General features: G+C 32.9%; 2 protein-coding genes and 1 long non-coding RNA gene across 5 annotated transcripts; all 3 read left to right on the forward strand.

Annotated features, from left to right (window-relative positions):
* Nucleotides 858-4,942, forward strand: LOC108663130. The gene is made up of 2 exons (XR_001929118.1): nt 858-3,545; nt 4,451-4,942. It is a non-coding gene; the product is annotated as an uncharacterized LOC108663130 (long non-coding RNA).
* On the forward strand, nt 9,205-23,159 carry LOC18592629. Of its 3 annotated transcripts, XM_018126126.1 has the most exons (14): nt 9,205-9,398; nt 13,263-14,664; nt 14,739-14,804; nt 14,925-14,990; nt 15,120-15,195; nt 16,898-16,975; nt 17,839-17,936; nt 18,262-18,335; nt 19,355-19,442; nt 19,531-19,688; nt 20,359-20,401; nt 21,723-21,788; nt 22,059-22,136; nt 22,674-23,159. In XM_018126126.1, exons 2-14 carry the CDS (start codon nt 14,557-14,559, stop codon nt 22,752-22,754), a joined length of 1,080 nt encoding a protein of 359 aa, XP_017981615.1. In that variant the 5' UTR covers nt 9,205-9,398; nt 13,263-14,556; the 3' UTR covers nt 22,755-23,159. The 3 variants fall into 3 exon arrangements, with proteins under 3 accessions (XP_017981615.1, XP_017981616.1, XP_007019510.2); XM_018126127.1 differs by lacking the exon at nt 20,359-20,401; XM_007019448.2 differs by lacking the exon at nt 9,205-9,398 and having other exon boundaries at nt 12,753-14,664.
* Nucleotides 13,755-14,171, forward strand: LOC18592628. Its single transcript, XM_018125529.1, has one exon. The coding sequence runs from the start codon at nt 13,755-13,757 to the stop codon at nt 14,169-14,171; it is 417 nt and encodes a 138-aa protein (XP_017981018.1).

The raw sequence follows: 24,326 nt of genomic DNA on the forward strand, positions 1-24,326 counted from the left end.
CTCTACTCTCTCTCTCTCTCTCTCTCTCTCTCTCTCTCTCTCTCTCTCTCTCATGTACACATGTGTTTGTGTGTATGTATGTATTTATATATATATATTATATATATTTGGTGGTGTGTGAAAAGCTATTGACGAATGCCTTTACTGTGAATTGTACATGATCTTGTTATAGCTATGAGATCTGAGGGCTATTTTCAATTGCATTTTTATGGCATGTTTTGTTGGGGGAATGGAATAGCCATTCCTCTCTATTCCTTACCCCTTTTTATAATTGCATTTTATTTATGAAATGGTCATTCCGGAAGAGATTGATATAGTCTTTCCTCTTGTTAATGGCTATTTCGACTATGTTGGAATAGGTTAAAAAAGTTGTTGGACAGAAATGCCTTTAATTAATTTAAAAAATTACTATCCTATATGACTCAAAACTTTTTCATTTCCCCTTTTTTTTCTCTCTCTGCATATTTGTCTCTCCCTTCTCTCCTAATTTCCTCCACTATCGGAGGATGGTAAAGGGTGGTGGTGGTGCCTCCACAATTGGATGTGGCACTACACAACTAGATCTGATCGTGGGAAGTGATGACTAGGTGGTCCATGGCCAGATTTGTTTGTGGAAAGCGTCGATTTGGTGCTCCCCAACTAGATCTAGTCCTAAGAAATGTTGGATTTAGCACTACATGTTTAGATTGTAGAAGAAAATAGATTGATTTTTGATTGACAATCAGTTACAAGTCAATATTTATGCTTGCCATAAGGTTTGATTATAAGTCAATTAAGTATAATATTAATTAATTAATTGAAAACTTCAAGTAGATAATTAATTAATTAATTGAAAACTTCAAGTAGATAATTAATTAATTAATTAATCTTCGTGAGATAATTACATTAATTTTGGCACATGATAATCACGTTAATTATTCTTAATACTCCCCCTCAAGATGAGTATGAATGCTTGATATTCAAAATGCTCTTCTTGCTTAACTTTGTTGCAGATTTTATGAATCTATTTGGGATTAATAATCCTAGTGAAGGTTTTTTCTCTGATGAATTTAATACCAAAATCTTTAAACAAGAAAATCAACCACATGAACTCCCAACCTCTGTTGAATTTCTTGCAAAAATAGTTTGTTCCTTGGACTTCCAATTGATGAGTGACTGTCTAAGAAAGTATATATAGCCAGTCATTGATTTCCTTCTATCTTGGTAGCTTGTCCCAACACTATTGGCATGAGTCGTTAATTGCAGAAAAGACTTAATTTAAAATAAAATTCTTTTTCCTGGTTCTGTTTTAAGGTAAGTTAATACCCTAGAGGCTGCCTGCAAATGAGAATTCCTTGGTTTGTCCAAGAATTGTGATAGTTTGTGCTGTATAGGCCATATTAGGCCTAGTGAGGGTTGATAGTAATAATTTTCCAATCAATCATTTATATATACAAGCTTCTGTCATCTGATCATCATCGTTGGTCTTGGAGAGCTTGTAATTGTAATTAATGGGAGTGGAAATTGGTTTAGGTCCCAATAAATCACATTCATTAAGTCCAATGTGTATTTCCTTTGACAAATGGAAATACTCCAAACTTAAAAAATACCTAGGCACCCTAAGATCCTTAAGTTTGAACCTTGATTTCAAATATGGTTTTACATCAGTTGCTATATGAATAGCAGAGCTAGCAATTACCATGTTATCTATATATACCAGTAGAGCAATGAAACCTCATTAACATGAAACCTCCATCTATATATACGAGTAGAGCATTTTGCGAACTTGGAGTTTTATTACACAACCTCATTAAAATCACCATTCAAAAAAGTGATGTCCAATTGAGAGAAATGTTGCCCTTTGGAAATGCTCTTATTATTGTTTGCTTAGCAGTAGGACTATAAATCTCCTAATAGTCAAACTCATCCCTATTCTTTCGATTTTATCCTTTGGTGACAAACCTAGCTTTGTACTTTTTCACACTGTTATCTGCATGAATTTTCATCTTGTAGACTCTTTTGCATTCATTTGCATGTGAACCTCTAGGAAGGGGCATTGCAATCCATGTGCCATTGTCCTCCAAAGCATACAATTCTGTTTTCATGATATCTTGTCATTGAACATAATTGACAGCTTGATAATTTGTGAGGTTCAGGGATAAGAGATAATGAAAATGGTATAGGTCTTGTGAGAAGAAGAGAGTTGTTGGGAAGAAAGGTAGCTGGCAATGGGATAGACGGTGACAAAACTAGTGTGAGTAGTATGAGATGGTAAATTATATTGGTAGGCTTTGAAGTATTTTGGAGGGTTTCTAATTCTGTTGATGTCATCTCTGTTTGCCATGCTCAATTCTCCTAGGGAAAGTACCAAAATTAGAAATCTTCCTAGAAAGGCACTGTCATCAAGACAGTTTAGTTTTTTGTTGAGCAAGATGAGCATTTTGAATATTCATGAGCATTCTGAATATTCATGCTCATCTTGAGGGAGAGTATAAGAGCAATGCATGTAATTATCATGGTCTTGGCTTGTAATCAATTATTTTGACAAGTATAAATATTACCTTGTAACTGACTTTAAGTTATGAGAATCATTTTTTTTTCTACATCCATATCAGTTTCTTCCTCTCTCAATCTTTACATAGTCCAAAGGGTGCAATGTATGGTATTTTGATTTTTACTTCTGGAGTTGATTGATGCCATATATAAGGCCAAACTATAACCGTACGTGAGTTCATTGAAATTTTAAATAAAGCATCAGAGAACTGCAAACTAAGCATTTGTCTGGTTGATTTAGTTACATATATTAAATCTGTGCAGTTGGTGAGGCTGGTTGTTTACAGTTTTATATGATATTTTGTATTTGTATTGAGCAATCTTTTGATATTTGCTCTTCCGCCCCCCACTTATGCCCAATGATGAAAATTTTATTTGCAAGGAGGTTCAATGGCATTGTATTTTTGCTCTATCCTTTCCACTACTAGTGTCATCATTAGTTTAGGCTCTTCTTCTTCTTCTTCTTCTTTTCTTCGTTATTATTCTTATTGTTATTATTATTATTTTCATCCGCATTACTATTGATGATGCTGGTAATGGATGTGGAAAGGTTTTTAGTGAAATTCAATAGCATCACCATTGATGAATTGTTAGAACTTGAGTTCTGACCTCTGAGGGCATTGCAAGTTCTTCCGCCATATGGTGTATTTGAGAGTTCCAAGTGTTACAATGTTTCTTCGTTTGAGTTTTAACTATTTTAACTAGGATATTGCAGGTTGTAGGAGTTTCCTTTAAATAATAATGCTATAGTTTTAACTAGAAATTTGCTCGCACCTTGCTGCAGGGCAAAATTTTAATATTTGAAAATTTTACAACATTATTTACGTGTTAATGATCAATATTCATTAATTATTTTTGGTTTTATGTTAATTGTAGTGATATTATTCTTGATATAACATATTAAGCTTTTCAGGAGTTACTTATTATACTTTATCTATTCTTTTTTTACTTGTATTGTAGGAAAACCAAACTCTAGCCAAATCAAAGCAGTCAAAGTTTTGACCTTTTCATAGGTAAATATTTTTTTTTTTGTTTTTTGGTTTAGGGTTTAGATTTCATCAACTGTCAAATTTATTGTGTTCAAGATCTATTTGCAACTTGTTTGTACTTTCTAGCTTGAGTTTTTTAGTCATGAATGGTTACAGATCTTGTCGTGGTATTCCTATCATGTCATTTGCAATTTAGATGTTTGTAACTGGAGGGACATAACATCAATTATGTCTGAATAGTTAAAATTTTATATTATGTAAGCTGTTGTGTAAGCAATGAACGTGAGTTCTGGTTGCATTCAAGATGTAGCAGTATTTGTGTTTCTATCCTTGTCTCATTAGCTCTATAACACTTAATGTAAGCTGTTGTGTAAGCAATGAATGTTATAAGGTTGGCAAACTTAGCATCAGGTCTTTTACCAAAAATAACTAAGCCTGGAGTCCTAATGCGCCCAGTTTGCTTAAAAGAGGGAAACCAGCACAATGAAAAGCTTAAAATTGACCTTCATCAAGCCCCAGCCAGCTATCAAAGCATTTTAAGTAAACTACAAAGGACAATCCAATACAAACCCATTTGACCTGTGGTCGTGTTATTTAGCTTTGCCGCTAGAGGTATGATAAATGGATCTGGTTAAGGTTTATGTATAAACTAGGTTAAAATGTAAGTCCTTTGTCCACAAAGCTGAGGAAGGAAAATGTGCACGTGTCTTGACTTGGGAGTCAAACCACTCGCTCTGTCCCAAATTTTATTTGCCCAAAAAACTTATAAAAGAGTAAAACATATCATGTTCTGATTATGTAGCTCTGAAATCCAGGTTGTAGTCTTTCTTGTATGCTCATGTCTCATACATTTTTATGTTAAATAAATGACATAAAGCAACTCCCATGGCTATTTGTTTATATTTTAAGTTATATATCGTCCATTTCAGATTACAAGCACAACAGTGAACAAGAATGTTGATTAAAGGAAAGAAGAGTGAAGCTAAACTTAAGCTAAATGAATGGAATCAGTTTGTTTTAAATTGTGAATTGAATTAATCTTCCTTCAACTGAAACTTGATCGTGAGCTTTGGAAATTTCTTCATATGCTTGCCTCTTTCAACCCATGTGACTTTGACCACAATAGTTTATTGTTTACATTAGAGCCACTTGCCAGTCAGCCTGACTATGAGTGGATTTAAATCTGTAGTTTGACAATGCATTTATGAGAGTGTTTCCAACCTTTATGGTTCTCTTAAGCTCCAAAATTTGCAGTTATGAATAGTTGCAACTTTTTAGTTGGCTGTTGGTTCACACCTTGAAACTTCTTCACCTATTATTGTCATGAATGTTGGTCATTTCGTACCTTAGTTATTGTCTTTACTAAAACTCTTTAGTTCACACAATGGAACAAGAAATGTGAAATAATTGGTTAGCTTTCAGATTTCCTTCAATAATATTTTTTATGCTTTATTTGTAATAACCAAAATTTGTGTTGAGTGCTTTATAAATATATCTTGTATTGGGGTTGAGACATATTTGAATTTGGATCCGTATCTTCTATATTAGGTTCCTTTTCTTTAATTTTTTATTAAGTTATTATATATTTGTTATATGAGATTAGTTTAGTCTTTCTTCATATAAATTTAAATTTCAAATTATGAATTAAAGAGTATATATGTAGTCAACATTTTAGAAAGGAAGAATAGTTAGATTTATTCAAGAAATTATATCATGTAAAAATTTACATTAAAATAAAGCATACAAGTATATTAAACTTACATTTTTGTGTATAAGGATAATTTTAAAAGTTAACATCTTTTTTTTAGTAAATTGTTGATAAATCAGATGTTGTAATGTTATCCTTTTAGTATTTTATGAACATTTTATATATATGTATATATATATTAAATGTTGCTGTGTTATCTTCTCAGCAATTGCATTTTCTATAATAATTTTGTCACCCACATTGCAAGGAAATGTTATTAACTTTTCGAGGTGGGGACAACAATGCATTCCTGGCCCCAAATGTGCTTTGTCGACGTCTTTGAAAATAGAACTTTATATTATTATATAAAAATGAAATAATGAGGTTTCTTTAGAAAAAAAAATTAAAGAAATTAAAATCAATTTTAAGATTAACATTATCATTGATTAATTAGCAAAAAGTTTATATTTTTTGTTTTTGTTAAAATAAAATAATAGTTAATTGATATTGTTTCTATCAAAATTGGTTTTATAAATGTAGTAATAAAATGTTTAAAATGCATTATGTAATCATATATTTATTTAATTTAATTAAGTGTATATTATATGTCACATTTTTATGGTTTTTATATTGTAAAAATTTTTTAAATGTTATTTTATTTGTTTAAAAATAATGCTCAAGGGATATACTTGACCATGATTCCTTTATTAGTTATATGTACGTCAAGGCCTGAGCCTTGAGAGGTGAGGTATTGTGTGGGATTAGTGTTAATTAAGAGTAATGTTATGGAGTCTTATTGCTGATTGTTGAGGTAGTGGTGGCTGTTATATTACAGTTCTCCGAATATTTTCTGTGTACTATAGTTATTTATTTTATGGTATTGTAATATTAAATAAATAAAAATTCCTTCTACCATCACTACTATTATTTTCCTCCATGGGCCATGTTTTGGTTTAGCAATTGCAGCCATTCAAGAAATGCAATTTGCATTCATAATTTTTATAATCAATTTTAATGCTAAGAGTTAAAATGAGGAAAATAATGTACGATATGTGTTACTGTGTGTAAATTGTTGATTTGGTGAACTTGTTTATTTCAAAAATGACATCGAATTGAATATTTAAAAATGATTGAATCAATCAAAAATCAAATTATTTTGATCGGTTTATTCAGATTATGAAAATTGAAATCAAATTCATACTAATTAAAAATAGTATATGTTGAAATCATGTTTCAAAGTAATATATAAGTATAAATTTCAACTTAACAAGTAGTAGAGAACATTATAAAAATGAGAGATATCAACGGATCGGGTATCTTATAATTTCGAGGTACCCAAACTCTAATCTTATAAAAAATCAACTATTCTAACTCTATTAACTACTCGAATAATTTTAAAATTACTATAATTTTATTACATTTTTATTATTTTATAATTACCCTAATCCGTTTAAAAATTCGATTAAATTTAAAAAATTATTAAAATCTTCTTTACATGTACCCAATTACTTAAACCTGTATGCATATACAATAATATTTTTTTACGTGTTTCATAAAATTAATTACTAATTAAATTAATAAAAACAAAAATAATAAATTTTTAATTTAAATAATCAAAAACAAATATTGTAAACATAAACTTAAATAATTAAAAATAAATATCCATACAACGATATAAACTTAAATAACTATACATAAATTTTCAAATAACAACATAAACTTAAATAACTAAACACAAATATCCAAACAAATGACATAAACTTAAATAACAAAAAATATAATTTTTTATAAGTTATAATTCTTATAATGTTAACAAAAAAAATAAATATATTTATATTTAAAGTATATATACTAAAAGTATTACAATGTATATACAAAATAGTAATTATATTCTTTATAAATGAACCCAATGTATATAAAGTATAGATGTTAAAAGACAATATAATTTAATTAATAATCATAATTTTATTAATTAATTATATGAATTTGTCTTTAGTTACATGAAATTTTAAAAAAAANTATATAATTGAAATATTAATCTTCTTATATATATAATTATAAAATTACTTTTACACTTAAGAAATACTAGTATTTTACATATAATTATTATTTTAATATTAAATAAAAAATAAGTATTCAATTTTCAATGCTACAACAATAAATATCAATATATATATATATATGTATATATTACAATTAATAATTTTATAAGTTATAATTTTTATAATGTTAACACAAAATAAAAATAAATATATTTATATTAAAGTATATATACTAAAAGTATTAGTATATACATAATATAGTAATTATATTTCTTACAAATGAACCCAATATATATAATATATATATTTAAAAACATTTCAAGTTAATTAATAATCATAGTTTAATGAATTAATTTAATTAACTATATGAGTTTGTTTTTAATTACATTAAATTAAAAAATAGTTAGATTCCAAAACTATTCTAAACTCAAAGACTCTCTTTAAGTGTACATATTATAAGTTATAATTTTTGTAATCTTAACCCAAAATAAAAAGTAAATACATTTTTATTAAAAATATATATAATAGTAATTATATTTTTTATAATATAATATGATATTCATATTATTTAAACATAATTAATAATCTAATAATATTTTATTTATATATATTCATATCATCACATTAGTAATTTAACTAACTATATTTTTAATATATTTGTTAACATTTAACAAAGGAAATTGTTGATCAATATGATATAGCCTTTTGATGTCTTTTTTCCTTACATGGGTTCGAATCTAATTAGCATCAGTTTTATTCAATTATTTAAATAATAAAAAAATATATAAACGGGTAGTTATAAACGAGTTCGGGGCAAGTACCTTAAGGGTAATACCCGAACCTGATTCGAGTAGTGAAATCACTACTCGAACCCGTTTATTGGGTACCCTAACCCGGTGTAATCGGGTCGGGTACCTTATAATAGGGTACCCGTTGGCATCCTTAATAAAAATATAAGATACCTATTGACATTCCTAATAAAAATTAGTACATGTATGTATATAATAATTTTAAAATATATTATTTTATATTCAATTTTTGATTGATTTGATTATAATAAATAAAAAATTCAAAATAATTGAAATCAATTTGGTTGGATGATTTTTCGCATTCAAAATTTTTCTCACCCCTATTTAGAATATCAACCTTCAAAGATGCATTAAAGAATATTAGAATACCATCACAATTGAGATCTTTTGTCATAAGTTTAATTATATTTACTAGGAGTGACTAATTGAACAATTTAGTTGATGCAGTCTATCATAATTAAAGATTAAATAGATTAAACATTTTTAGAAAATAGATTAGAATAGATTAAATATAAAAGAGATATCGAACTGATCAAATATCAAATTGGTTCGATTTTGGATTGAAATGATTAAAATTTTATTTTATTTTTGACAAATTACAATATGAAAATTTATAAATTTAATCTATAATTATAAAATATACACATAATTTAAATACAAAAAAATATAACATTTGTTATTTTACTTACATAATTATGTCCTTTTACATAAACCATTAAATTATCATTCAAAATTTACCATAACAAAGATAATAAAATTAACATATACAAAACAAAATCATCTAACACAAGACAATCCATCATTACATATCATAAATTGAAAATCTTTCATGACTTGACTCTTCATAGTCACCCACAAAGACTATATAGTAATTAAAATAATATAAAAAATGTAATTATTTATATTAAATTGATATTTTGGTCAAATATAGTTAAAAATTTAACAATTAAAAAGTAATTAAATAAATTAATTTGATCAAACTTTTTAGATCAATAAATTTAATAAACCAATTGAATCAAATTATTTTGTTTAAATTACGTTTAATTCAATTGAGTTATTGGTCCGGTCCAGTTAATTGCAACTTCAGCATTCCATGACCAACTAGGAGCCCATTTTTCCACTGGGGCTGTCTCTCATCCTGGCCTTTGCTTAAATGCTTGTACTTTCTCTCGCCCATCCCTTTGCAACTCCTACCAGTATCACATCTTATTTTTAGCCCACTTTTTCTTCTTTTTTTAATTATTTTGGGTGAAGAGGGAAACCCAATTTTTATTGTTCATTCTTTAAGATTCGATGCTCTTTGTCCAATGATAGCAGAGCCATAGAAGGGACGCATGAGGTGAGCTCTTTTTTTGTTATTTCTTTTTATTCTTCTTTGTTGTTGATTGATTACTGTATGGAAGAGCCTTTCTGCTATGAATTTCAAGTTTTGATGTTGCAGCTTCAATTCAAATGTTTCAAACACTGTAACATTTTTGCAGAATGCTACTCTTTTTTTTTTCTGCATTGGTGTTTGGCCCAATGATTGAAACCTCATTGAACTGAAGCAGTCATCTCTAATTTTCGCTTTGGGCATTTGCTATCAGCAATGGCATCAACAGCATCTTTCTTTCTGTTTCTTTTTCTTCTTTTTGGTGCATATGAAGAACTGGTCTTTCTCTCTCTTTATTCGTATGGACACGGCTGCCGATGTGGCGAAGGCTCTTGACGAAAATCAGTTGGTTAAAAGTTAAAACTACGAATGATCATTTATAGCTATGAGATCTGAAGGCTGGTTGCATGATTTTCAATCTTTATCTTTACAATGCTGCTTTTGTTTCCTTGGCATATGAATTTCATGTAATTGAGTAATTAGCAGTTCCCTACCATGAAAATCTTTGGGTTTCTGGTTTTGTTCTACACTGACTACGGTTAGAAATATCAATGCTGCTGAACGCTTGTAGCATGCTCATTGGGAGTTGGGACTAATAGTAGTTGATATCTTTTTTTAATGCTTAATGTAATTGCTTGGTGACAAATCAACTCTATTTTGCTTTTCTGGATGCACTTTTTATGTTTGTTCCTTCAATGTGAGCATCTTCCTCTTCTTTAATTTCTGCTGTGTAAATCATGAAACTTTTAGTTGTCTCCGAGCAAGGGTTGTCAATGTTCTGTTTCTTTTTGTATTAGCTTGTGCTTTGTGCGTGTTTTTTGCTAATCCTTGATGATTTAATTTTTTGTGCTATTAAGTTTAGCTAGTCAATTGTTTGTTAATATATAATGTAAATATATGCTTAACAAATTTCAACTGCTTTGAAATGTGTGGCCAATGATGAGATTCATTGCCTCAGGTAGTTGTCTTGATTTTCATTTTGAACCTCCATCATTGCTTTTGCCAACCTGTTCTTGTTGTTGTTGTTTATCCCTGAAGGTGTGGATTGGCATTTATAAAAATCATGAGTCATTACTGTTTGAATATGACACTGTTGAGATCAGAGGGTATTACCTTTTCCATAGAATATCAAATGGGTTGTAAATCTTTCAACTGGAAATTGTTTTTCATTTTCTAAAATGTCTAATAAAATGTTTTAGATGCAGTGTGGATTAGAGATTAGTTGCATACAATGAATATTTATGGAGTTTGATTGATTATAGTTTAGATGAGCCTGGCGATTTAAATTTCAGGTTTTGGTGTTTCAGGCTCAATGATGATATTTGTAAACTGGAGTTTCTTCCCGACATTAATGCATTTTATGATTTGAGTTTGAGTTTTTCTAACATTGTTGAGCAAAGCTTTCTGGACCTAATTTGTAGCATACTTTTTGTATTTGGTGTTTAGCCCAATGATAGAACACTCATTGAATGGAGCAGTTATTTCTGATTCTCATTTGAGCATTAGCTATTGTCATCTCTGTCATTGTCATCATCATCACCAATCACCGTCAGAAACGAACAAAATACCAAAGTGGCTCTCTCTCTCTCTGACTGGATATATACCTATATATCTTCCTATTGACATGGCTGATGATGTGTGAAGGGTCTTTAGAACCGGTTACCTAATTCCGTGGATGACCAAATTTATCTGTGAAATCTGAGGGTTTTTTTTAATCATTTTGATACTTGTCTGGAATGCATAATTACATAATTAGCTTTGTGTACCGCGGAAATCTTTGTTTTGTGATTTTATTCTATAGTGACTACAGTATAGGAAAGTTTATGCTGCTGCTTCTGCTGCTATTGTTGTCATTATTGCTGTGTATTTTTTTAAAAATCATGAGCTTCATTGTATTTTGATTATGATACTCCTAAAGGCATTGCATTTTTGTAAAAAGAGTTTTTATTATATCTTCCTTTAAGTGTTGTTATGGGCCTTTCAGTGTAGTGCTCTGAAGCTATAGTTATGAGTTGCTCAACGCAAATTCCTTTAACTAGTTGTCATAGTAGATCATAGTTTTTTCCTATTTGAAGTAGGTGCTGTTATTAGATATTTCTGTCTGGAGTTACAGTGAGATCCTACACTACAGTTAATGCTTTTTGCCCAATGATGGAAAAGCTCATTTTGATTTGGAGGTTCTGGTTTTTAATTCATCTCTAGCTTTTACACACCACCTCCTTCATCCAATCTCTGTGTGTGTGTGTGTGTGTGTGTGTGTGCGTGCGTGTGTGTGTGAGAGAGAGAGAGAGAGAGAGAGGCTATAGATGAATACCATTATGTGAGCTGTAAATGATCTTGTCAAAGCTATGAGATCTGAGGCACTCTTTTGAATTGCACTTTTATGGGTCTGAAAGACAGATGTAATCTTTGGCAAAAAACAGAAGACAAAAAAATGAGTTTACCCTTAGTCCAAAGGGCACATGGTGTGTGATTTGATTTTGAGTTATGGAATTTATTGGGGCCATATATAGCTCCAAATTATAACTAGTTAACATGTTTATTGAAATTTTAGTTAAGCATTGGAGAACTGCAAATTGAGCAATTCCTCTTTCATATTCTCTCTCTCTCTCACACACGCACGTTTAACTAATATTAGATTTTTGCAGTTGGGTGAGCTGATTTTTACTTTTGTTTTTGTTTGTGTCCCAAGGCAGTTCTCGATATATCTTTTACCTGTGTAATTTCAATTGTTGTTATCATTATTATTATATTGTCGTATTACTGTGCATAGTACTGATAGTGGCTGTGGAATAGTTTTCTGTTAAAACTTATAGCTTTACTATCTGTATATTGTTAGAAGTATCAGTTCTGACCTTGGAGAACATTTTAGATTCTTTGTCTTTTGTGTTGTATCGATAGTTAATATGTTTTGAGGTTTTTGACTTAACAGTTTGCAGGTTGTATGAGTTCAGTTATACTGCACGGTAAGAGTCAGATATCACACTTTTCAGTACTCTGATATGACTATTACTATGTTGAGTTGCATTTTGAATAGCCACAGGCCTGACCCATGGCTGCTCATTTGTTGCACTCTTGAACCTTCCTTCCTTTATTCTTCACAATTTGATGGTTTTTATGGCTGCTAGATGAAAATAAGGCTTCATGTTTTTTCTTTTGCTTTGGTTTAATGGTATTTATTTCTTGCTTTTATGTGGCACTTTATTATACCTGAAGATGCCCTGTTACTTGAATAGTAGCATATATGACAACATGGACCCAAATCCTTCTTTTTTCTTGTACACCAACATCTTTCTCTTTCTCATGACTCTTCTGGAACCCATTTTTTAAGACATTTGATTGGTTACTTTGTTTTCATCAATATTGCTTTATTTGCATTGTTTGGGTATTTATCTCCTTTTTGCCCAATGATGGACAAATTAATTTTATCTAGTGGTTATGTGGATTATTCACTAATAATCTATATATGCCATGGGTGAGTGTCTGGGTGGGTGTGTTGTGTTTGTGTATGTGTGTGCATGTGCATGTACGTGTGTGTGTCTGTGTGTGGGTGTTGGTGGTTGGTGTATAAAGGCGTTTAATGAACGCCATTGGCAATATACCACATATGATCAATCTAAGCTATGAGATCTGAGGGCATTTTCTTGTTACTTTTTCTTTGCTTTTCTGATTTTTTTTTTGGCCGAGGTTATGGGTGGTGCAGGGCATTCCTCCCTCAAACCTACTTGCCAGCATATTCTAATAGTTGCCACTTTTTGGAGTTTTGAGAAATGCATTTGCCTTTTACATTTGTTCTAACCATATCTCCATGTATTGCTTCTTGTCCTGCAGTTTACCGATACATTAAAGTACAATAAATACAAGATACCCACGTACATTGGCTCCAGTTCAATGCTAGTGTGCTGCACACTGACACCGATAATGCTAAGGCACAAGATTTTGTGATTAACCCACAGAAGAGTATAGGAAAGGCCAAAACAACAGAAATAAAAAAGCCCTCTATCACGCACGAACAGGGTGAAAAAATTCATCACAGAGAAAACCAAAATGGAACGGCACATACAGAGATTCCTAAACAAAGTGTCACTTTTATCAATCACCATAGCCACAATTACTCTCCTCTTCCTCTTCCTCCAAACCCCAGAAACCTGCATCCCACACGACACTACCCTAAAGCCTCATCTTAGATTCCCCAAATCTACCTGTGACTCTTCCCCTCGTCACTACCTCCCTCTTCCCAAGAAGAATACCCGCCTCTGGTCCTCCAAGTCTTGGATCACCCAGGTCTCTTCCTTTACTCAATTATTCACCCAACTATACAAAATGGGTCTCCTCAAGAAGCACTCCAAAGTCCTTTGTGTCTCTGCTGGAGCAGGCCATGAGGTCATGGCTCTATCCAAAATGGGTGTTGAGGATGTTACAGGTGTTGAAGTGATAGAGTCTTTGCCTCTGGTTAGCAAGGCGGATCCTCATAATCTTCCCTTCTTTGATGGGGCTTTCGATGTTGCCTTTACTGGGCATTTGGTGGAGGCTTTGTATCCTAGGCGGTATGCGGGGGAGATGGAGAGGACTGTGAGAGAAAGTGGAGTGTGTGTGGTGGTAGTGGACGAGTGTGGTGATGAGGAAGTGAAGGAGATTGTTTGGCTGTTTAGGAGGTCCAGGCTTGTTGGCACTTCCAATGTCACCTTGAACAGAAGAAGAGTGACGAGGATTATACTGAGAACTATAGCTTCTGCCTAATCAATTGTGGTTAATTATTGTCTTTGATAGAGCTTATGCGATTAGATTAAACTAGCTTTGATTTTGTGGTGTTGAATTTATTATGTGAATTTCTGTACATTTGTTGGTTATGGTGTACAAATATTTTGATGGTCGAAATCAATTTATACCTTTTGAATGTAAAGAAATGTAAAATGAAAATTTGGGCCCAAGCCCAAAGAGAGGTTTAAATAAAAGTAATAATAACTCAAGGCTGGTGCCACTGGTTACCAACAAACCACTTACAGATGAGCCTAGTCTAAAACCTTAAACCCTTCCATTTCCATAAACCTCAGACTTTAGTGTCAGACAGAATCTCCGTTTTCCCTCCCCTCTTCTTTCCCCGCCAGACCCAAGAGAGAGAAAAATGGGGTCAGCTTTGGAAGCCAGGAGTTTGAGAAAGGCAGTGGTGCCATTAACACTCCTAGAGAATCCATCTCCTGGAAACCTCCAGTCAACTCGCCTTGCTCTCCATGTATGCACATTTTCTTTCATATTCCATGAATTCATTATTACCCATGTCCTTAGTTTTATCTAATTCTTGGTCAGGTGAATGAGGATGGCTCTTCGTGTTGGGTTTACATTGCCTCCGGATGCAACATCTACAAACTCCAGGTACATACGCATAATTTGGAAATTTCTATATTTATCAGGCAGGGTCCCTTCGAAATTAATTTCTTATAAACTCCTTTCTATCTTTCTTTTTATAATTTTTTTAATAATTAATTTTGATAGATTCCGCTGCAAGATTCTTGGCTTAGCAAAGGGAAAGAAGGCCTCCTTATTCCCGAGCTAACAAAGGTACTATTATTTCACTTTCAGCACGCCATTCATAATTTTTCTAGGAAGGAAGAATGAGGACTTGAAATAACCTTGTGTTGCTGTTATTCGTTTAGTTATATAGTCATCTTATCAACTTTGATTTTGAAGGTTATAGACTCTTCTTTGCTTAAGAGGTGCCCTCATCGTTCAGAAATTCAGGGTATTGTACTTGCCGAAATTGAAAGTAAGTGTCTTTTCAATTGACATTTAGTATATTTTTTAATTTGATGATATCTTATAGAATGCATTTCTATAGCTCACGTTATACATTAAATGGCATATGAATGATTGTAGTTTGGCCGAAAGAGGAACATCGAATTGTCACTCTCTTTTTGCTTATATCTTAATGACATACATGGTATAACTAGTATAGCAAGTTTCATTCTACACATGGAGAGGGAGGGTAGATGTTGTTTTTGGTTGATGAAACTGTCAGCATACATCTCATATCTCTCTTTAGTATAGTGGCCCTTATTTGTAACATTTAGAGGGTGAAACTGTCAATTGTTAAATCTTGTTCAACTTAGGCATCTGTTGATACAACACATTTAGCTGGCCCTTGCAAACTATAACAATGAAAAAAACCATTGATTATCCATTAAAACACTTGGACTCAAGGCCTGGTATCAGTTTTTTAACTTGCGTACATTCATGTGAAGTTATTTGTAAACCTAGTGCTGCATATGGGTCAGGGTGGTTCAGATATTAGCTAACTTACTAACTGAACTGAGGTTTTCCATTTTTAAAAATCTCAAACTGAACCCACATTGAAAGGTAAGAAAAACTAAATGTAACTGAGACCAAATTAGTTGATTTTTTCAGTTCGGTTTCTCAGGTTTTTTGTCTTCATCACATCACCCAAATTTAGTGCATTTGCAGATATTCAATTCCTTTTTAAACCCTTTCAGAAATTTTTGCCCCTGAATCAAATAAAAATCACAAAGCTAACCCTAAAAGCAAGGCATCTTAAATCAAAAGATTTCAAATGTGATCTCTCAAGTATTAGATCTGATCCCCAACCTTGCAGAAAAGGAGAAGGTGAAAGAAGATTTTAAATATAGAGCTAGAATTGGGATATCTCCAGGCAGTGCTTCATGAAGAAAGAAGCTCGAGCAATATGAACAATAAGAAAGTTTAATGTTAAAAAAGGTTGCTTAAGAGAAAAAAGAGAGAGAAGCCAGCAGTGATAAGAGATTATGAACTAAAAAACTGGAATGAGAAAGAAATAAGATAGAGAAATTATAAGATTAAAAAATAGTTGAGAAAACAAAGAAAGCACCCTAGTCACACTGTATTCATGTGACTTGCATTCAAATCTAGTCAAATGCCAATGTCAAATCTCACTTATGCATGAGCTGTATTTTATTGTTTGATAGAATGATAAGGTATGGTTTGGTTTGGATAATGTCGGATATGCACAAAATCCAAAACCAAATCAAATAGTTTGGTTATCTTAACCTCAGATTGATTCGGTTTTCGGTTTGCACAGCCCTAATCAAACCTGCATAAGTTTTACTTCCAGCTGTACTTTTAGCTGTTTTTTGCATCGATGAGGTTGAATTTGTTAATAATACTAACCTTGAAATGCCAAGTAGCGTTGGCTCCTGTATTGCTTTCGTTTTTGAAAGTTTTCTTGTAGTTCTTTCTTACTTCACATGGTATATCATCATTACTTTTTTTTTTGTTTTTGTTTCCCTCGGAAATGGTTTAGTGGCTCTGAATAATTATAAGGGGCTAAATCCTTTCATGCCTTTTGGATCTGATTGATATTTTATTCTGATTATGCTGCATCGAAGTTTCTTTATGAAACCTTGATGTTGGTGCTATTGAACTACAGTATCTATGAGTGTTTTATGCATGTTCAAACTGTGATGCAATGTCTGCAGGCACTGGTTACTTAGTATTGGGAAGCGTGGATGCTTATGGTCATCTTATTGTCTCTAAACTGGATGCTAGTGGTAAAGGTACATCCCCTAATTTATTTTTCATATTTCTCTAGTTTATAAGTAGGTATGATGGTGAAGTTTCTAGCATATTCTTCTTCATATTTCAAACACTAGTAGTTTGCAGCCCTTCCCTTTCAGAGAAGCAGTTAACCAGCTGTATGTTACTCGTTTTAATCGTTTGGATCTTTGCAAGTAGAAGTTTCTGTCTGGCAGGCATGTCTAACTCAAAAGTAACAAATGAGATTTATACTTTCTCTTAGGGCTTTCTTGAGTAGTTCCCGTTAGTTCCTTAACATGACAGTTGTTTAGCCTTACCCATTTCTTTTCATCTTTCAGATGCAAGTACTAAACTAACATTTAAGGAAACACTTTTAGTTGCCTAACTACTACTAGTTCTGGTTGATCATCAAAATGAGGCTGGTCGGAATAGAATCATTTTTTGCTTTCTGCTGTGGTGTCATGCTGTCAATGATATTCAGCCATGGGTTTCTCAAGACTTGCTAATTTTATTTAATTCCATTATCTGAATGCATCCTCATATATTACTTATCCGTAGCCCTCTTTTGTTTATTGATTTGTTGGATTCATATGACATGTGGTTTTGGATGGAGAAAGACTTTGAGGGGAAAAGGGGGGAAAGTTGAGAACTTTTAGAAATTAAATCTGTCTGATATAAAATGTCCAAAAATATTGGGTCATCCCTCTTAGAATAATGGGGAGAGTGGGGGAAAAAGAACTAATAGTTGTCTCTGTATCTGCAACAGCTGACTATATGTAAATCAGTTCTTTTTTCGCTGGTGAGTTTTATATCATTTTGTTCGCCAAATTTTTGTTTTAAGTCGTTAAGGAGTCTTATCAAGGCCTACTGCTGAAATTTTCAGATGTGGACAAGATTACCTATTCAGTGTTACCTCGGGATTTTGGTGTTGGAGAAGGTAGTTGGTCTGGGCTTTGCTTCAGTCCAACTCAATGGTCCATGGTATGTGGTATTCACTAAAAAAAAAAAAAAACCTGAAACTGATAAAATTCTATAGAATGTTAAAATTTCTTAAGGACGTGGAATCTAAAAGGACATTTGATTTAGCACACTGTTTGTCTATATGGCTATACCTAGTAAAAGCCACTAGGCCTTTGAATTTTAGTCACAGCTATGAACTTGGGAGCAGCAGGGAGATGCATGAAGGAAATTGGCTTTAAATTATGTTGTCACAGCTAGAACATCTTCTGGATCAGTACTTATTGCACTAAACTATTTTTACCTTTAATTAGGGCTTCACTTTGCACTATCTTATTTCTTAATCCAGGCAGCTGTGGCACAAAGCTTCTGCAAAAGTATTGATGTTTATGACCAGGATATTCATTTTCGGACTTTACGTACGTGAGTACTATATCTTTCGGATCTATCTATTACATGTATATTGGCATGTGTATAACGTCAAGGTCATCCCTATCTTATAATGATGTAGGAAGTAGGGGACTCAAAAATTCTTCATCATAGTTCTCCCTGAGCTACTATCCAAATAATATCTTCTCCGTTCTAGATAGAGGTGAATGGTTGCAACGGGGTATTATAATTGAGAAAAGTACGGGCTTGACAGGTTATTAATTTTAGCGCAGTCAACATTTCAAATAAAGAAGTTTTTTCAGTTTTGTGAATTTCCTATTCAGTAGTAGATGACTAGAAACCATAGCAACATGTGCACAAGCCTTGTCTGGAGATACCTATACTATTATTGATGTCAAGATATGGCAAGGAATTTGCTGCTATCTGACCAGGGGAGTTTCTTTATGGTCATTCATCATTTCTTTTTCATGTAAATTTTTTTAGTTGTACTAGAAATGTAAAGCCTTTCAAACACAACCTTTTAAAACAACTAAGTCTGGAAAATTTTTTGTGCTCACTATGTAGTTGTTGATGTCATTTGTAACATTTATTTATTTGATTTATTGTTCGGTCATACTGAAGCAGTTACTTCTTTTACTTGTGATTTCTACCATTATCAATTGTAGATCAGTATTTGGTCCCTTACATCTGGGTTTTTTAAAAAAAAAACCTGAATTGCCCAAATATACTGCTAAATTATTTACAATGACAAAAATCCTGCAATTTGCAAGTTTGTTTCTTCCACCTCTCTCTCTCACAGCTGCTTGGAAATCATTGTTGCTAAAAGCCTCATATCTATTTTGGAATGCCAACACACATAGACAGTTCTTCTGTCTACATAGTGACACTTGGGTAACTTTGCAGTTCTTAGAATTTAGAAGATTCAAGTTCTTCAAAAAGGAAAAAAGAAGAATGCAAATAACAAAAACAAAAAAAAAATTGTGTTTTATGTTATTAATATTCAGAAATTTCTATATGGACATTTTATATTAACTAATTTACTTGCCTTTCAGACTTTGGTATCCATCTTCATTGAGCTTCGTACAGAATTTAGGTCATGGGAGTGAGACTTCCGTATTAGCCATAACTGAAGGGTGCCAGGTATATAATTATGCTTTTATTATATTTTATGTTTTATAATGTGTTAAATAATCTGATGGCTCTGCTTTATTTTCTGGTATTCATATAGCTGTCTATATGGGACTTGAGAATGAAAGAAAATGGTGGTTGTCTACATCGTATTTGTGGTTCTGTTGGAGATGTCTTTTATGCTGTTTGCAGTTCTTCGACTGGTAACATCGCAGTGGGTGGTGCTGATCGTACCGTGACCATCTATGATCCCCGCAGGTTGGTCACCATTATATATATTGATTTGAACAAAGTAAATACACTGTTAACTTTAATTAGTTTTGTCCCCTTCATTCATGTTGATAATATGGGTTTTGCAAGAATGAGCACTTTTATTTTCTAGAAGACCACATCATTTTACCTTAGAGTGCATTCGATTGACTGAATTAAGGACTATGTCGATGAGTTTTATTGAATTATGTGTTTGATACACATTTATAGTGGAGGATAGAATATGGGAGAATATCTGCTATGGTGCTAGATTAGACAACTGAGAAGGGGAGTTGGATTATATTAGGCCAGTGCGAGCTCCATAAATTGCTAATTGAAAGTCATTAACAAGCCCATTAAAATATGATCTGTATGTTAAAATTTAGCTTTGATAAGGTGGGAGGGATAAAAAAATCTTTGATATAGAACGGAGTATTAAGGTGGTCAGAAATAAAATTTGGTTATCTCCTTCCAGTGTTATCTATGCCGTGGACTGATGTGGCAATTATTTTATCCTACTCCTAATCATGTTTACAAAAATCACAGTGGAGGGTAAAAATAATTTAATTCGATCCTTCACCTGAATTAAACTACAAATGGACTGTTTTCAATGAAAATATAGGAATTTCATCTTAAACACAATGAGAATGTACTAACTAATTTACTTTTTCTGGGTTAGATGGTCAGCACTTTCAAGATGGGTGCACTGTTCAAAATATGAGGTCAGTTAATTGTTTTACTATGACTATTCCTCCCTGGTTGTTTGTCATTTTGAGTTCTTTTGTCAAACCAATTAATGCATTCAATAACAGATCTAGTTGTTACTGCAACACCTGTTAATCGAGAATAAGATGATGTTGTACTTGTTCATCCAATTATCATTGAACATAAGTTTGTCTGTTAAGTAACTTATTAGTTTGAACGTTTTTGCTCTAGAAGATCACTCAATTATGCAGAACAAATTCGCTAATTCTTGTCTATAGAATCAATTTTCCTTATTAAAAATGTCAGTTTCTTGAAGTTACTTGTCTTAAAATTAGAATGCATATATCAAATTTTAAGATTTGCCTTTGACGAATCCGCTTTAACAATAGTGTAGATGGTTCCACATAATATATTTATTTGATTCTATGAGAAAGTGGTGGTTTATGGTTTTGAAAGAGATGATATTTATGTTTTTCTATTCAGTTAATTGGATGACCTGAGGATCCCTGTTACCTCAGTATTTATTCCTTCTTAATGCCTTCAATTAAAAGTGCATACATAGGAAGAAACAGATTATAGAACACATCTCACCTTAACCTTGTAAAGTCAGATCTGATATCAAGACCATCTACCAGATTTCTCTGGGAAACCATAATTCAGTATTTTGATGCAACAAAACAAGTATCCCAAGAGGTTTAGAAAATCATCTGGTCCATTCACTATAGGAATGTTGCTCATAGAAACTGAAAACATGGTCAGTAAATGCATTAGTCTTCAAAAAAGTGTGCTCCAGAATTTTTTATCTTTGGCCTTTTAAGCTCGATTACGGATCCTGCACTATGCAAGGATCAAGCTTCGTTGCATAATTCGTGTTTTATATATGAAATGATATGAAACTGGCTCTGAGAAACAATTGCTCTTGTGCAAATGGGCATGCACATGAACATACAAAATCAAGCCTATAAAGAAGCATGCATCTTTCTTTTAGTGCCTCCTCCCACCCTGCTGATCTTTTGAGGTTTGAATTCTTTCATTTAGCAACCCCACCTATTATGTAAATTTTCTATATGCAGACAAGGAAATGTTAATTGGACCTGTTTGTCAGAGAGATGGAAATGTTGTGACAGAATACATTTTTAACCTGTTCAACATAACATCAAGCATGCAGAATTTGGGATGGGCCAGTAAACACTTAGTGTGACCTGTGTTGCTTGTTTTATGCTCAAGTTCTCACTGCTTTATTCTTGCTAGAGAAGATCCATGTGATTGTATCATTGTATGTCTATTGGGATTTAACCCTGGGCCAAATATAATATTTTTTTTCTGTTGGTACTGCAGATCACGGGACTTGCGTTCTCATCTCTTGACTCGGATTACATCTATGTACAAGGGGTTGACTATGAGGTGATTGCTTTTAAACTTACTGGACAATTTTATATCCATGTGTGGAGTTGGATGCTAGCATTAGAGGAGTGAGGCATATCTCTCTGAACTTCAGTGCCAAGTGTCTATTTAAGTAGCTTAATGTAAAAGATGGCTGCTTACATTTCTATAGCTTACACAGTAGTGATCTGCTAAGGAAGACAACAAGGTTGTACCATGCTCAGTAGTTTCCTTTGTAAGAGTGAAGTTCCATCCTCTGCACTGCTTCTGAATAATAAGGAATGTTTGCAGGTCTTTTGTAGTAAGTGGCAAGAAAGCAGTAAGGTATTCAAATTTAGAGGAGACTCAAACTGGCTGGGATTCAGTAAGGTATTATGTTCATTGTAAATTCTGCATGACATGTCTATATCTTTTCTCACTGTATTGACACTGGCAGATGCAGACAGACTCTGGCCCTTGTAGGCCAGTGTAGAGGTCAAATACTGGCCATGCCACCCCATTTTGATTGCCTGCTGAGGCTCATCTTGGGTAGAGAGAATGGCAGTAAGACCATCTATTATCCATTCTCTGCTGAAAACTGAATGCTGTGAGGTCTTAATATGACTTCCATTGCCAAGTAACAAGATCAACATAATTTTTTCTATTATTTTCTTTTTATCCTTCTTGTAACATGTGGTTGGTATTAACAATCAGAATAATTTTGTTTAGATCTTTTGGTGATATTCCACTTTTCATCCTTGGCAAGTCAACCTGGATATCTTTCTTTGAAAATGTCAAACATGGATGTAATCTCAGAAAAGATTGGATTTTTTTTCCTGAGCATGCATTGATTTAAACTGTTTCTAGCTGTTGTTACCATAGAATAAAAGTCATTTAACTGGTTTTTTGTCAATTTTGATCCTGCAGTGCTCTAACAGGGATATACTTGGTGGATGGTGTGATTCGGGTAGCATCTTCGTGGCTGATGTTGTAGCTAAAGGAGAGTGAAAGAAACACCTTGAAAGGTTTTGTTAGCAGATTTTCCTAGTAGCAGTTCAGCTGTCTTCTAATCCACAAAGTTACATTTAACTTCAAAACATGTTAAATCGAAGGCTTTTATCATACGTGCGTGCAGTCATTTCAAGCAGCTGCTTATTCCCAGGTCAAGCTGTCCAATTAAAGACAAATAATCCCTTCCACCAGGAAATTTGTGATATTTGATTATCTTGGTCTTTTTATTTCCTGAAATTTAGCATTAGTTGAAGTTTGAAGTTGCCTATTGCATGAGTCTGTGCATGTAGGGCATGAGTTGGCTGTATGGAATATTACATGTAACTTGACACAATGCACAAGTTATTAATTTTATAGTAATGCATTCACCTAGATGCCTTGATCTGGTTGTTTGATTGACAAGTTTTTTTAATCTGTGTTGATCCTTATTCTTGTGAAAATTCAATGCTACAGAGTCAATGATAAGAGGTCCACTTTGATGGTTTGTTCAGCAAGACCCTTTGATTGGTAGTTTACTATAATTACAGAAACAGCCAAAAGTCTGGAGCTCCACATAGAAAATTATGGCATTCTTGGCTGTTTCCCAAGACTAGTAGACAAATATATATTTATATTGCCTGAGGTAATGTTCACATGACCTTTTCTTTTTGTAAAGCTTCTGTCATCATCCCTGGAGATCATAGGGGTTCTTTATCTTTATATCCTAGCTCTGTGGATTGGTCTTCGGAAACAAAGCGAAAGAATAATTTATAAAGGTGAACATTTTTCAACTGTTTGCAGTTGGAATGGTGGTTGTAAGATTCCAAATTTTCAGTCGCACTTTTTCTTTTTCTTGTCAATGAAGATTTTATGGTTTCAACTTTCAAGTGAATGACCACCCCACCCTATCTGAGACTACAACTTTGTGGCTAGGCTTGTGGCCATGACTTTTTTTGAATGTTTCAACTTGATGAAACTTTCAGGGTCAAGGTCAAGATAACTGGCAAAGAGGTGTGCACAGGTTTGCCCTGGTTGGGGGCCTTGTAGGGTCAGGCTTTGGTTTTGGCAGGAGATCATGCGATGAGGGTCCCATCCCATCCCATTTATTGAGATCATCAGTACAATTAACAGCTCACCAAGCGCCTTTGATCTTGCATTTGCGGTGGTGAATCGATTTTGATGGAGCAACATCCACCTTGGAATGAAGACGAAACATTTGGCATTGCTTGGCAAATTTGAGGATAACTTGTTTAGAAAGCAAATAGGGCATCCATTGCCCATGCGTGGCCTGTTTGATAGATGTCAGGTCACTCGAACCAAGCTTTTAGAGCCAATTCATCTTAAAAATGAATGTCAGGTTAAAGCAATTAAAGTAATGGGAGAAATGAATGTTGAATGTGCAATTGTTCCCCTTTAGAGATAAGGGCATCGGGGTCTGCTTGGACTCTGAAACTTACAACTCCTTATCCCTTAGAACGTGGGAACTTGGGTTTGGTCAACAGCGCGTGTTTATTACTCAACTAGTAGTAATTGAATTTAAAAGAAAGAATTCACTGAATTAAGACCCAAGATTTGATTAAAACCAAGTCT

This window comes from Theobroma cacao, chromosome 8 (genome assembly GCF_000208745.1).
Source record: "Theobroma cacao cultivar B97-61/B2 chromosome 8, Criollo_cocoa_genome_V2, whole genome shotgun sequence".
Lineage (NCBI taxonomy): Eukaryota > Viridiplantae > Streptophyta > Magnoliopsida > Malvales > Malvaceae > Theobroma > Theobroma cacao.